Source organism: Monodelphis domestica, chromosome 3 (genome assembly GCF_027887165.1).
Source record: "Monodelphis domestica isolate mMonDom1 chromosome 3, mMonDom1.pri, whole genome shotgun sequence".
Lineage (NCBI taxonomy): Eukaryota > Metazoa > Chordata > Mammalia > Didelphimorphia > Didelphidae > Monodelphis > Monodelphis domestica.
The window spans coordinates 483234510-483250855 of NC_077229.1; the positions used below are offsets into that span (position 1 = coordinate 483234510).

The 16346-nt window shown below is 38.7% G+C and overlaps 1 protein-coding gene across 1 annotated transcript; it reads left to right on the forward strand.

The window, feature by feature from the left end:
- Positions 1-488: 488 nt before the first annotated feature.
- LOC100618941 (tubulin alpha chain-like) lies at positions 489-15783 on the forward strand. The gene is given in 2 exon segments (XM_016432586.2): positions 489-574; positions 15226-15783. Coding segments are annotated over 2 exon segments (600 nt in total). The 3' UTR covers positions 15740-15783.
- Positions 15784-16346: the final 563 nt, after the last annotated feature.

The following is a 16346-nucleotide window of genomic DNA, read 5'->3' on the forward strand; positions in this document are numbered from 1 at the left end:
TGTTGTATTATAGAGCTGGAAGCAACTTCAGAAGTCAGCTAACTCACCCCCCTAATTTTATAAATGAGGAGAGGTCCAGGGAGATTAGGAAAGTTGCCTAAGGTCACAAAGGTAGTAAGTATCATAGGTGGGATTTGAACCCTGGTCCTCTGGTTCCAGAACTGATGCCCTTTCTAAGGTATCATACTTCCTTTCTTTTCATAAATGAAAGATCATGATTCTATCATTAGTGATTTTAAAATTTTTGCAATAATCTCCAAATAGCTAGGTGGCACAGTAGATAGAGCCCCAGGCCAGGAGTCAGAAAGACTCATCTTCCTGAGTTCAAATTTGATCTCAGATACTTATTCACTGTGTGACACTGGGCAAGTCACTTCATCCTGTTTGTCTCTGTTTCTTCATCTGCCAAATGAGCTGGAGAAGATCAAAGCAAACCACTCTAGTATCTTCAAGAAGCAAACTCTAAATGGAGTCATGGAGTGTCAGACATGACTGAAGTTGTGGTGGATGTGGCTCCTCGAAATCTTGGAGAAGTGACAACCAGTCTGGATCCTGACCTCAGGAATGTGGATTGGTCAGATAACCAATTTACAAAAGAGCAAAAGGCCACTTGCACTCCCCATGCCTATGAACCCCCCCAGACAGATGTGTCAATATGTGATAATTTATTCCATCATGAATGCATACCTTCTTTTCTGCCAAATCATCATCCCCTAGTCTCCAAAGTCCTCTGATTCTCCCCTTCTCTGTACTTGTCAAGTAGTATAGCCCACATAATCAATCTTCCCTTTCTTCCTCCATCTTGCCTCCAGGTCATTTAACCTTTCTCCTGAAAATTTTCTTTATTTTCTATCACTCTTTGGAACCTTACAATTCCTTAGGTGAGTCAGCCCCTGCACCCCAACCAAATCGGATAGTCCTCCCATGACAAAACAACTGAATAACAACAATAATGCTCAAATGGATTTGATCTTCCTGTTGCATTCAGTTAAGTGGTTGATTATATTAATCTGGGATTCCATCATTCATTCTCTATGCTACTCTATTATACTAGTCTCCCTCTCTCTTTCTTCTTTTCTCTCCTTCATCCCATCCCCATCCCCAATGCTTTGAGTTCTAGAGAAAAACCAAAGGAATCTTTGTGAAGAAGTCACTGTCCAGAGGTAGACTCGCTGTCCTGTCCCACTGAACTGATCCACTTATTTTCCCAGCCTCCTCCTACCTATTCCTCCGAAGCACTGTTCCCCCCCTCCCCCCCACTAACTGCCATCCCACTGAGTGGGCTGTCAGCCCTCTGGATGATTTAGATCCTTAATAATTACCCCAGTCAGCAATGACTGTCTTTCATCACTGTGCTAATGGCATTCCAGTGGTAAGTTAAAAAAAAAAAAGCCACCCTCAAACCTGTCTCTTATTGTTTCAAGTGCCCTGTGGAGTCAGATTGTATCTCATAAATTAATCAGTGGATGGCATCATGCCTTTGAACCAATAATGCAGTGAGAACCTGTGGATGTGCATGTGGAAGTCACATGGGATGGCGTCTGTGTGTATGTGTGTGTATGAAAACTTTGTTGGGATATTCCCCCAGTCCCTACTAACAGGGGTGCTGTCTTTTAGTGGGTCTGCTACCCAGGGAGGGCAAGAATAGAGCCTCCACTATGAAAGAGTAGGTGGTGGCAGAATATACTGTGTTTAGAGTCAAGAAGATCTGAGTTCAAATTTAGTTTCAGACACTTTCTAGACATGCCACCTAGCAGATTGGACATTATTACAGATGTTTTCAAGTCACTAATGGTAGAATTCTGATTTTTCATTTATGAAAAGGGAAGAAAATAACTCTAGCTGGGGGAATCATTTAACCTCTGCTTCAGTTTTTTCATCTGTAAAATGGGGCTAATAATAGCACCTGCCTCCCAGGTTTATTGTAAGGATCAAGTGAGATAATATTGGTAAGGTGCTTAGTACAGTGCCTGGCATATAGTAGGTGCTATATAAATGCTTATTCTTTTCCCTTCTTTTCTAAAGGCAATTAAAATCCCAACAGAAAAGGTTAAAGAAAACTGCAAAAGGCTGTAGAAATCTTTTTTTTTTTTAAACTGTTTGGGGGACAGGAGGGAACACTACAGATAGCTAAAATAGGAATAAAACATGAAAAAAAATTACTGAATTAACTAGGCTAGCACTTGCCCCCTGGTGCAGTGGAAAGAATGTTGACTTTGGAGTCTGAGCCCAGTGTTACTGCTCAATAGTAACATGATCTTGGACAATTATTGTAATCTCCCAGCTTATCAATAAAATGGAGAGGAAGGAGTCGGACTGTTTTCTTAGATCCCGTCTAGTTATAAATCTGTTTTGTTGTCATCATTCAGTTTGTTTTTAGTCATGTTTGACTCTTCATGACTTCCTTTGGGGTTTCTTGGCAAAGATACTAGGGTCATTTGTCATTTCCTTCTCCAGCTTGTTTTACAGATGAGAAAATTGAGGCAAATGGGATTAAGTGACTTGCCCAGTGTCACACAGCTAGTATGTGTCTCAGATTGGGTTTGAACTCAGTTCTTCTTGACTCAAGGCATGAAACTTTATCTATTGTGCCACCTAACTACCATAAATCTTTAGTATTGACAGTGAAGAATGAAATATAATGCAGGTACCTCAAGAAGTAATGGATGTGGGTTTCTGTGGAAAGTATTTGAAATCAGAGGAGCTGGTTCAAATAAGCTAGGTGGTACAGTGGATATTGTTGGATTTAAGAGTCAGGAAGTCTTCAGTTCAAATCTCACCTCACATATTTACTAGCTGGGTGGCTCCAGGCTATTTATTCTTCATTTGCCTCAATTTCCTCATATGCAAAATAGGGGAAATAATGACATTTGCTTCCCAGGGTTCTTGTGATGATAAAATGAGATATTTGAAAAGCAATTTGCAAACCTTAAAGTGCTATAGAAATGCTGGCTATTCAAATCCAGACTCTTTCATTTCCTAACTGTGTGACTTTGGGCAGGTCACAAAACCTTCCTCTTCTCAGTTTCATCATTTGTATAATGAGAGGATTGAATATGTTGGCCAGAAAAAACATAGAACTACCAATAAGGATCTTTAATCAAGATAGACAGATTACTCTGGGAAGACCCATAACATCTCAGTCCTGGTAAGTCCAATGAACTATAGAATACAAGATGCTTATATAGATTTTTAGGGAGAAAATAGGGTAATGGCATATGATTTATCTGGGGACCAAAGGATACTCATAGTCACAGATACTCCAGAAAAAATGTATTAACTTAGTCTTCACTTCACCTGCCCCTCTGCCCAACAGCACAATGGGTAGCCTTCCTCCCCTATCTGGGGTAAGGTGGCAGGGTGGTGGTGGTGGGTGGTGGGTGGTGGGGAGTGGGGGTGGGAAGGCATGGCAGGAAGTCTGGGGGGTGTATGGCACATGGTCTCAAAAAGGTTCACCATCACTGCTAGAGAAGATACTAAGCAACTTTGCAAGCAACAGATTTCAGTCTCTGCAACCTGGGATTCATAGCAACTTGATATATTCCTTAGATTTCTTTTTTGCACCAAGAGGTCCACTAAGGCAACTGAATGGTACAAAGCTTCTCACTATATTGCTCTAAGTATAGGATTTATTGGATAATATACAAATGAGATGGAAGGTGCTCACTCACATGAGGCAGTTTCAAGAAGACAAGAGCATATCTCTGACCTCTTCCTCGGGTCCTTGGATTTTTCTAGCCTGGTGCAATGAGCCTGAAACCTCTTCAGAGAAGTCATCTGTATTCTGTCGGCCTGAAAAAACCCAACAACACAGAACCACCAAGGCAGTTACAAAAGAACACAGCAGGAAAAGGGGGTCCAAACAGCCAACACACACATCATATACAGCCTATCTCTGGGACTCTGGCAACAATGTCTCCTGGAAAGACACCAATAAGGGGAAGTACAACTCAGAGTCTTATGTGTTCTTTAAGAAGTACAAGAAAGGAAATGCAACAGATTGGCTTACATAGAGGCTAAGAAAAGAGGATTCTAGCCAGAGGCTAGGATACCTGCTAGTGGCCTAGATAAAATTAGAGAAACTAAGAGGACAAAAAGGGTACTTAAAATTTGATTATATCTGCTTTTAATCCTATATAGAGAGATCAATGGGTACTTGAGGGTTTATTGTTCAGACTTAGGACAAAGGGTTTTCTAGGGTAATCTAGGGGTGTTTAAAAGTTTCCTAAAATAAGGTTGCCAATTCATACAATACTTATATTGTATTCACAACAGCCCTGATGGTCCCCAAGTTCTAGGGCTATGCTAAATTAGTTTAAGCAAACTGGAGATTCTTGTCAATGCAGATAAGGCTAAATTCCAGGGATTAGTAGAATTCCTTTGGAGTTAGAGCATGCTTCAGGGATATTCATCAGTCACTCTAGCTGTCTTTAACTCTGCATATCCTTCCTGCACCTTTGGGTGAAAGGGCAGATCTAAGCAGGCTATATCAGCATGTAATTAGCAACTTCAGAGTTGGTAGTTCAGGGTTATTTTCAAGACAACTAGTGAAGATAACCATCAAGATTTTCTGACTAATGCATCAAATTCAGGAAACAGCAAATTCTGAGTAATCTCTATATTGTTAGAAAAAAGGGGGGAGAATTATGCATAATGTTGGAAAATGTAAGTAATATATAAGTATCATGTATGATTTCATTATATAGAGTAAGATATCTGTTTAAATTAGTTATATCAACTATGAGGATAGAGCTAGAACTCTGGACTTGGACTAAGGAAGTACACAAGATATTTACAGGTAATAGAACCCTGGGCAAATTATTTAACCTTTCGGGCACTGTTTCTGCTTTTTTAAAATGGGGAAATTAAGAGCGTCAATTGCCAGGGTATTGATAGAATTAAAAAATGATATCTGTAAAGCTCTTTGTAAACCTTAAAACATCATATAAATTATTATTATTAATATTAACATTTTTCCTTTATCAGTGACTTTAGGAGAAGGGAAAGTCATTAACTAACATTCTTGAGCTGGGTTACATACCATGAGCTTTCAGGAAATATTGATCACTGCTTGTGTCTGGATCTTATTTAAAAGTTTCTTTGTACCATTTCCCTACCCCTAACTCCAAATGGGGTTGAATAAGAAATGCCCAGTATGAGAAGAAATGAAAGGATCATCACCACCAATGTCTAAATTCATGAGTCACCACTCACTTTTGTATTTTTGTCTCTTGTACTTAGCATAATGCATGGTGCAGAGTAGTTACTAATAAATGTTTATTGCATTGAATTACACAGTTGAATCTACCCAGTTGTCATGTATAAGACTTTCCATTTGTCCCTATTAAATTTCCTCTTAGTTTGATCAGACCAATCATTCTGATTTCCCAGTGGCAGGTGCTTTCCCCTGCCCTCAACATAAAATGAATTGTTTACTATATGTGTCCCTTGTATATATTTGCTTTTTATGTGTGTATGTCTCTATGTTGTGGGAAAGCTTAAGATAAAACCCTGGGCTTGGGAAGGATGCCCCCTCAAGGATAAGAGGCTCCAATGATTATCTTTAAAAATAGAGAAATGTATTAAGTTGAATTTATTGAGTTGAATGAGTGGGAGATGGGTGCAGGTAAATACTGCCTCCCTGAAGAGATGGGGCTTAGGATTCTTATACCCTTTTGACAACAGGGACTACATGACCAGGGATGGGGTGATGGGGTGATATGTTATACCTCGAAGACAAAGAGGGGTGAGCTGTGCAGTTCAGGGGACGATTAACAAATGCTTGTCAGAAGCAAATTAGGAGGTGCATATCTGTGTTTATCGAAATGCTAGGGGAGAGACCAAAGGGAGTGTTTTTCTCAGAAAACTCCTTCTTATCGTAGGACTTATGTTGCTCAAAGTCACCTTCCTTCAGTTCAGCCAGAACTACAGGAATGCAAAGGAAAAGGAATTCCCTGTATACCTTTTGACCTGGGATATCTCTGGGGTTTTGGGGTGTCCAGGGGAAACCCTGAATCCCATGCCATCCACTGATAAAATGTAAACTCTTTGAGGGCAAGGACCGCTTTGTTTGGCTGTTCTGCACAAATGTATTGCTCTTCCTTATACATCTAGTCACCTTGTACATGCTTGGTATGTAATAAGTGATTAATAAATGTTCATCTGTTGATTGAATTTGGTTACAAATCTAGTTTGTTGTACTATCATGTCAACTATATATTTATCTTGTGCATAAATATAGCTAGAATAACTTTTTGCTTTATTGCTAAAATTAAGGTATACTATATTTATGGAGTGGGGGAACAGCTGGGTAGTGCAGGGGATAGAGCACCAGGCTTGGAGTCAGGAAGACCTGAGTTCAAATTCGGCCTTAGATACTTACTAGCTGTGTTACCTTGGGCAAGTCACTTGACCTCTGTTTGTATCCGTTTCTCATCTGTAAAATGGGGACACATTTGAGAAGGAAATGTCAAACTACTCTAGTATCTTTTCCAAGAAAACCCCAAGGACTTTATCTATGGGGTCATCTAGAATTGGACATGACTGAATGACTGAAAAACAAATGTCTATGAAATTACTTAGAGCCACCAGTCTAGTCATTCTATCAAAGAAAGAAATGAGGTCAGTCAGGCATGTAATTTGTTGTTATTGAATTCAAGTGATCAGTGCTTCCCTTTCTAAAGTGTTTTACACTCCGTCTTTTTAATATTCCACTTTAGACTTTTGTTAGGGATTGACCAGAGACAGTTTTCTTCCTTCTTGATAACAGGATGTTTGCTTCCCTTTAGCTTTCTCATAGTGGCACTATTTTTCATAAATCACCAGAGATCACTGACAGTGGTCTTACAGACAATCTGTTCAGCATCCTGGTATGTACTTTCTCTGGGTCAGAAAACTTGAACTCTTCTAAATGATTTCTTACCATCTCTTTGCTGATCTTGGCCTCAATTCCCTTAACAATTCTTTTTCTGCACTCTTCAATTTTAAAGTCATTTTCCTATGATAGAGAAAATGCAGGAAAAATAAGAGTTAGGCAGTTTTGCTTTTTTTTTTTTGTCATCATTCATTTATAATCTATCAAATGATGGGTCTGCTTCTACCCAGCTCTTCCTGTTCTCATTTTAACTTTTAAAAAAAGCTTTCCTCCCTCACCTTTGTGGTACCATTGGCTCTATTTTTTTTTTCCTCACAAGTCCCAGCTTATCTGGGTTTTAGGCATCTCTTGATGATATTCTCCATGCCTTTCTTTATCATTTTCCCCCAGGATTAGGTGTTCTTCCTTCCATCTTTCATATATATCATTTAAGAATCTGATCTCATTAGTCTGCTTCCTGGATTCTTGGGTGGTTTCTTTAGTTACTCCCCACCCCTTTTCTACTAATTAGTATTTGTGATGGAATTGTTAAAATTTTGCTATTAAGATGAAATTGTCAGAAGGTGAATATTGATCAAATGCTCTACTTTTGTCAAAATGAGACTTCTAATAGATATCTTGATAGCCCAGTCACTCATCATAAAGCTTGTCCTTGGGTCAGTTTTTGACTTATGTTAGGAAATAAAGCATCTTTCATATAGTTGAATTGTGGTATACTCCCACAAAAAAAGATCCTTTCTTTAGCTAGTTCTCAATTAGTGGGAATAATGAATCCTGTGAAGCAGTCACGTGTATTTGAACTTGTACTGTTTGAAATTTATATTATGTAAAATATGGTAATTAGTTCCTTATCAGTGGAAATGCTATATGAATTCAAATAATGTGATTACTTAATGGGATTCATTATTTGCCCTATTAGGTCTTGGCTGTATTCCTCCCTCCCCTCCCTTTTATCCTCCAAATACTCTCAATTTTTCTACTCTTCAGTTCATGGATTTCCATGTAGATTTATATCATTTAGACATGGACTACTAAAAATCTGCCCCTTCATTTGTATCTATTTGTTTTATTTATTTTTAATTAATTATTTAAAAAAAACCTCTTACCTTCTGTCTTATTATTGATTCTAAGACAGAAGAGCAGCAAGGACTAGGAGATCAGGGGTAAGTGATTTGCCCAAAGTCACACAGCCAGGAAGTATCTGAGGTCATATTTGAACCTAGGTCCTCCATGACTCCAGGCCTGGCCTTTTAGCCACTGTACTGTAGCCACATAGCTGCCCCCACATCTGTTTCCTTTAAATAAGATATTGCTGTATTCCAGTTTGAACCTCATCCCACCAAATCTTGGGGAAAGGGAAAGGTTGCATTTATTTGAGAGTGTTAAAATTTCAAATTCACTTGGCTTGTTGCCCATGTTTTGAGCATTAGTATATCAACATTTACAGCTGCACAAATGTTCCTTCATGTTACTTTTCAGACTTGTTTTGTTTGGGGAAACAATCCTTCAGGTTATCACCTTTCTCATCAAGCCAGCCCAAACTGGCTCGGAGGACTTTGGAACTCTCTCATCTGCAGAGATGAGCTTGAAATGTCTGTTTTGTTTGAATGGATTTCATCTTTCTTCAGCCTTAAAAGCAAGAGGCCCCAGAAACTTTGTTGACTCCATGAGCTGGCAGTGATAACTAAATTGTTGGGTGATAGAAGTCGGACCCAAATATATCATGACAGTCTGGAACAAGGGGCCACATATAATCAGATGAAACTGGTCAGGGTTAAAGGACAAACAGGTTAAAATAATCAGCTAAATTATAAAACATGAGGAGACATGATCAAATAATTGTTCATGTGAAAAAAATCTAGAGGCTTTCCAAAATACAAGTTCTGTAGTGGGACATAGGGGCCTATAAAGCTAAGGAGATCTTAAGTGGCATTAAAGGAAGCATAGTGTCTTGAATAAGGGAGAGTTTCATTTTGCTCAGACAATAATAGCTAGGATGTTGTGTTTATTTCTGGGCACCATATTTTAGGAAAGATATTGATGAGCTGTCTATCTCTAGATATTGCATATTTAAAAAATTAATTTAATTTCCATTATAAATTCTCTTCCTTTCTACATCCATTCACCCATCCATTGAGAAGGCAAGAAATACAAAACCCATTAGAAATATAGTCAGTGTTCCCTCCCTTCCCCCCCCCCCCCGAAAAAAATAAGCAAGGAAGAAAAAAATACATTTCAAACTATACTCCAAAACAATCAATTCTCTATCTGGAGATGGATTGCATTTTTTTTATCCCTTCTCTTTACTTTAATAGCCACCATTCTTAATTCATATCCTCCTCAACTTTCCTTTGGATTTTTGTAATATAGTCCTCAATGGTCTCTATCCTTCCTATTTCTCATTTCTCCAATCCTTCCTATGCACAGCTGTCAAATAAATCTTGGGCTGAGATGAGAGTTAAATCTCATACAGAGGGGTCTCTTAGGTCTAGTCTCATGTCACTTCAAGTAAGAAAGTTCTCCATTGACATGTTTACTTTTTTAGAATGAAACTGAAATGATACACTTCCATTTCTTTTTTGCTAGGTTCTAAGAAAGGATCTGGTATCTATAAGGGGGCAAAAAGGACAGAGAGATGTATGGGAAGGACATAGAAAACAAGAGAAAAGAAAACAGAAATATGGAAACTTTCAAAGAGTCTTACCCTAGAGAAAGAAGATTGGTTTGAGTATTTCCCTGGAAACAATTAAAGGATGTAGGCTAATTCTGGTGGTTCCAATGTGGTGGTTTCCTATTGTGAGAAGAATCTTGGTCTTTAAATCAGAAGAAATCTGTATTCAAATACCAGCCATGAAAATTTCTAGTTTCGTCACCTTGAGCAGGTTCTCTGCAAAATGAAGGTAGTTTCAATAACTACCTCATAAGACTGAGAAAAATGCTTCGTAAGTCATAGAGCATTCTATAGATGGTAGCTATTAGTCAGAGAGGTAGAAAAGTACATTTTTTTTACACAGACTTGTGACAAACAAAACAGTCTGAAATCAATAGCGTTTGCTTTCTAATATAATTTGAAAGTTAGAAAAATAACCATCTGAATGATAAAACTGAAACACACAAACATATACACACATACACAGAGACAACACACACACACACACACACACACACACACACACACGTCAATAATTTTCTCACAAGTCAATAATCCAACCAATGAAGTTTAGGATCTTCGTTTTTGGAGGGAGAATAATAATAAAGTAGGACCATGTCAACAATACTCAGAAATTGATGTGTCCATGGTATCCTTTGGTTCTGGCAATTGTTGATGTCATATAGGTTTCCTACCCATTTTGATTGTGCTGAGAATAGCTCAACCCTGCCTGTTGGGACCAATATTGATTTTAGCCCAGAAGCTTTGCCGTCTGCAGTAGTTACTGTGGCTTTGCTTAAGTTATTAAGTCAGGCAGCATGATGATATTCTCTATAGAATAACTCCACAAATCCTTCCCCTCCAATGGAGAGATTGAACGTCTCACCAAAGAGCTCTTTGAAAAATAAGCCTGAGAAGCAAGATTTAAACATCGAATGGAAATGATACCCTGAGGCTTATGAAAAAAGCCTTTTTCTCCTTCTCTTTCTTTACTATCATCACTCATCTGGGACAGGCTCTTCAGAGCATGCTAAAAGAGCCCTGGTGGAAATATACTGTAGCCTGTGTGGAAAACTAGGCACTGTATTGATGGATTATGTGGCTAGAATCTATAAATGGTCAAAATAAGAGGAACCCTTAGGGTGAAGTGAAGTCTGTAGATTGGGATTAGCAAAATAGTTCAAGAAAAGGTGGTTTGGGCCAGAGGCAAAGGGGAAATAAGGGCAGTCAGTGCTGCTGCCAGGGACAGGGGATTGTCTCAGGATCTTTAGTGAAAATGTTGAAGCTGAGAACTTATTCTTGGGGAAGGAAGCATCATAGGACATTTGAGAAAAGATGAGACAGTTTGGAACAGTTGCTATGGAGTTTATGGATAGCAAATAAATTAGGAAGGATTAGAAGGATTGCCTTGCTGCAGTGAGGGTTTAACAAAAATTAGATAACATAAATTTGTACTGGACACAACATAATTTTGTGATTTCCTCTGGCACCATTCATGAATGGGACTGAAGGAGTTATATGGGGAGAGTTATCTAGGATTGGGGTTTAGCAAGATGTGATTGGCAAGAGAATGAGGTATGGGGGGGACCTAAAGTAGAGTTGAATTGGTTCATGAAGTGGTCAAATTAGAGAAAGGAGGAGAGAATGTAGCTGATGCAATAGTGATGATTTAGGAAAAAGAGCTGAGGGATGATAGTAATATTAGTGACAGTGTGGATAAAAAAAACAAGGTTAGGGGTTTTAATACATATGGAAAAATTGGATGAGAAAGGATTATAATTGGATAAATTCAGAGTTTGTAGAATTTTTGTGGATGATAGCAAGATAGAAGGTATGACAATTTCTGTGTCCTGCATTTAATGTGTTGTGATATATTGTTTTGATTGAAGTATATGAAGAAAATTCAGCCTCCTGTGGTATCTAATTGGAAGAAGGGAGGCAAATAATGTATTAGTATTATTATGTAAATAATTTTGACCTTGCAGACCTGCTGAAAGGGTCTTTGGGATCCTCAGGTACCCACAGACCATACTTTGAAAACTGCTGCTTATAATGAATCACTGCCCTAGATACTCCTATGAAGTAAACAGCATGTCTTAAGTCTTGAAGGTAGACCAAAGACTGACCTGTGGCAAGCTAGGTGCTGTCTTTCTGGGAGAAGGTAAAAATATCTGAATTATTTTTCATTTTTACTTTGGATTGTGGGGAGACAATATATGGGAAAGGCTGAATAGGCCAGAGATAGAGATTCATTAATTCTCTTGTCTAGCAGGCCTAATACTGACTCTCTAACCTTCCTGGTGACTGATTGAAGACTAGTCTCTCTAAAGTAGGGGATGCTTTGCTCATCTTCAACAGTCCAGAAGTGATGTCTTGTTAGACTAAAGGGAAATAAATGCCCAGGAGTCTGGATTAATTTCAACCCTTTGCTCCTTTCATCTATGAAGATCAAAAGGATTCTACAATTACTGGGAGGTGTGTGAATTCTTATGCTTTTTTTCCATTTGGAAATTTTTCATAAAAAAATGTTCACTGAATTATTGTTAAGTTCGGAGGCATAGGATATTCTGTGGTCCCCCAGTTCCTTATTCATCCATCATATACTGGGATAGAGGCAGAGCTGACTTCTCCTGGCATATGAAACTCTCTAATAATTTTTATTGTTTATTCACCAGTGGGATCATTATGGTGGGGAGAAGCCTGAGAGGTGACAGGCTGAGTGGGAGGGAAAGCAGGAGGAAATTTATTTTGCTATATTCTTGTAAAAAGATTATTGTTGAGGGGCAGAAATAATTCTCATATTTCTTGAATTAGTATTTGATTTTTCTCTTGCTTTGTAATTGAGATAGATATACTGCTCTGTCTAGCTGCATTCCCACTTCCCTGCCAAAATAGAAGAGGGAAGTACAGTTGTGAAGGAATCCCCTCTATAACATCCTCAATAAGTGGCTAGCCAGCTTCTGTTTGAAGCTTTCTAGAAAAGGAGCTCCACTAACCAAACTCCCCCTCCAGTTAGCCACTCTTATTTTCAGATAGTTCTACTTGTTAGGAAGTTCTTCTTAAAATCAAGTCCCAACATCTCAAGAGTCAATGTGATGCTGCCATTACTTCACACATTTTTGGAGCTCCCTTTTGAGAATTTTCTTATGGGCCTATGTCATATTTGGAGAGGCGTGGGGAGAGTGGATTGAAAGGGTGGGAGGAATGTCTCTGGGCCTTGAAAAATGGACTTAATTTTTGGAAACAAATGTTTTAATTCAAAATCTAAGAATTTTGATTTTTTTGCTTGAGATTATATTTTTACATAAAATCCAAGATTTTGATTTTGTTCGAGAAAATATCTTCAAGAAAGAAGCTTCAAACTTCTATATCCAGAGAATGAATTGTTGCAGAAAGATGACAGAAAACCTACACTACATCAAGAAGATCAAGAATGAACTTTGGATATGGTTGATTGAACTGAACTTTGATTGAACATTTATTGTAACTGTACACATTTATGCCAAAAGGGACTGCCCCTAATTTGGCTTTCTGTCAATGCGCCTAGCAAAACATTGGTTTTGCTTTCTTTTCTTTTCTATTTCCTCTCTCTCTATTCTAATTTCTCTTAGAAAATTGAATATTGTGTATATCTTTAGTTAGAAGTGAATTTAGAACTACAAATTGATTATGTTAAATGATCGATGGGGAGACTAGTCTCCCAATGATCATCAGGGGGGATTGTAAACCTCAAAATTTCTTAGACTTATAAATGTTGGAAATTTCACCATTGGGAAATTTCATACTTGAAAAATTTCCTATTGATAGTGGGTCTTGTCTATTGGAATGTGAACCCCATTGGCATGGGAGGTTCCTCCTCTTCCCTTCTTAAGATTACTTTAGGACAGAAACCTTTTGCTGAACAATGGAAAAGACTTTGACCTATGCTTAAGCATAGAACAGGAATTTCTTTGAGTCATGATTGATTTTAGAATTGATACAATGGAGATACTTGGAATCAATCTCCACCTACTCAGTCCTAACAGGATTGAGGAAGGGCTGCAGCATAGATCAAAATTTAATTATTCCAATCTCTACCCTACTCAGGTTAACAGGATTTAGGAAGGGCTGTAGCAAAGGATCAAAGATTTAATTATTTGAAAATATGACCTTCAACAGACATGTGCAAAGCCAGAGACCTCTGGGCGGTCCTGGGTTAAGCTAGAGCCTCCATTGGCACAGGGAAATTTATGGACAGTGATTGGTAGATATGAGAACTGAGGGGAGGGAACGTGGATGGTTTCCTTAAAGAGAGAGGGGTCTGAAGACTCAGGTGGGTGTGGTTGAGGAGTTTGTCTGAGTGGTTGGAGTGTGCTCTGAGAAGCTTGCTCTGAAGGAAGGTGAAGGTGGGGGCCTCTGAGACTGTTTCTCCATTTTGGTCACGTGAGTAATAGGGACTGATCTCTTTTCTTTGCCCCAGCTATCTAAGGGCTTGGGCCTTTTGGCCCAGCCTAAACAGAAGGGGTATTTAAGCCCTATTCCCTTCTCTGCCTTTTTTCTCTCTCTCTCTCTAATTCCTTTCTTCCTCCTGTTGTAATTAAACTCCATAAAAGGTTGACTGCTGACTTGAGTTTTCATTTAGGAATTACATAGCTGAATTCCTTGGCGACCTTAATATATATCAGTCTTTTAAAGTGATTTCCTTGTCACAACTATTAATAAGTGCATGAAAAAGTGCTTTAAATCTCTTATAATCAGAGAAATGCAAATCGAAACAAGTCTCACACCTAGCAGATTGCCTAACATGACAGCAAAGGAAAGTAATGAATGTTGGAGGGGTGGGGCAAAGTTGGGACATGAATGTATTGCTGGTGGAGTTGTGAATTGATCCAACCATTCTGGAGGGCAATTTGGAACTATGCCCAAAGGGTGAAAAAAGACTGTCTGCCCTTTGATCCACTGATGGGTTTGTACCCCAAAGAGATAATAAAGAAAAAGATATGTACAAAAATACTCATAGCTGCGCTCTTTGTGGTGGCAAAAATTGGAAAATGAGGGGATGCCCTTCAATTGGGGAATGGCTGAACAAATTGTGGTATATGTTGGTGATGGAATACTATTGTGCTAAAAGGAATAATAAAGTGGAGGAATTTCATGGGGACTGGAACAACCTCCAGGAATTGATGCAGAGTGAGAGGAGCAGAACCAGGAAAACATTGTACACAGAAACTGATACACTGTGGTACAATCGAATGTAATGACTTCTCCTTTAGTGGCAATGCAATGACCCTGAAAAACTTGGAGGAACCTATGAGAAAAACCACTATTCACATCCAGAGAAAACACTGTGGGAGTAAAAACACCAAAGAAAAACAACTGCTTGAATACATGGGTTGAAGGCATATTGTTGGGGATGTAGATTCTAAATGAATAGCCTAGTGTAAACAACAACATGGAAATGGGTTCTGATCAAGGTCACATGTAATACCTAATGAAATTGTGTGTTGGATACAGGAAGAGTGGGTGGAGGGGAGGAAGGGAAATAATGTGATTATTGTAACCAAGGAATAATGTTCTAAATTGACTAAATAAACTCATTCAAATGAAAAAAACAAACAAACAACTTGTGCTCACCTCATTATCTAGGAATCCTAACTGAGAATAGAGGTTACTTGGTTGCTAAGGATTGAAAAGGAAAAGTTGTCCCAATCTTGACAGGCAGGAATCTAGATGGCAGCCTTGGGAGTAGTATCTCTGGTGAGGATACATGCCCATTCCAGTGGTTACTCCAGCTGACTGTAGCAGAGATCACCAATGCTTGCTTTGAGCCTGCCAACCAGATGGTAAAATGTGACCCTCGCCATGGTAAATACATGGCTTGCTGCCTGCTGTACCGTGGGGATGTGGTGCCCAAAGATGTCAATGCCACCATTGCTACCATCAAGACATAGCGAAGCATCTAGTTAGTGGATTGGTGCCCAACTGGCTTCAAGGTTGGTATCAATTACCAACCTCCCACTGTGGTTCCTGGTGGTGACCTGGCCAGGGTACAGAGGGCTGTGTGCATGCTGAGGAACACTACAGCCATTGCTGAGGCTTGGGCTCGCCTGGACCTCAAGTTTGATCTGATGTATGCCAAGCGTGCCTTTGTTCTCTGGTATGTGGGGGAGGACATGGAGGAAGGAGAGTTCTCTGAGGCACGGGAGGATATGGCAGTATATCACTTCACAGGCTAATGTTTGCAAAGAATCACTCTTGGTTTGTTTGTTATTGTTGTTGTTGTTGTTGTTGTTTTTAACCTGGAGACAATCTCTGAATTCTTTCAATTGGAATTTATTTTTCTATGGTCAAAAGTTCTGGGTAGTTCTCTTCTAATATTTATTTTATTAAGATGTTAAAGTTGTTTTTTTTGTCCTATCATGTTCTTTTGGAAGACCTATTGTCTCAATCATCCTGTCTTCAAGATCAGTATGTTTTGCTTTTATAGTGAGCATATTTTCTTTTTATTTCTTTTGCTGTTGTTTGGTTTTTTCCTTCTCTTCTAGATTTTCCACTTCTGTGTATTTGCGTTCCCAGCTGAGGCAGAAGATTGGTAAGGGCTAGGCAATTGAGGTTAAGTGACTTGCTTGGATCACAGAGAATCACTTTTAAAAAATATATTTTTAACATTCATCTTAAAAACAACAATGTTTTCTGAGTTCTCCCCCTCCTGTCCCTTCCCTCACCCATTGAGAAGGCAAGAATGTGATATCTATTATAGATGTGAAATCATGCAAAACACCATGTTTAGCCATGTTGCAAAAAAAAAAAGCAAGAAAAATAAAGTGAAAAATATTTTACTCT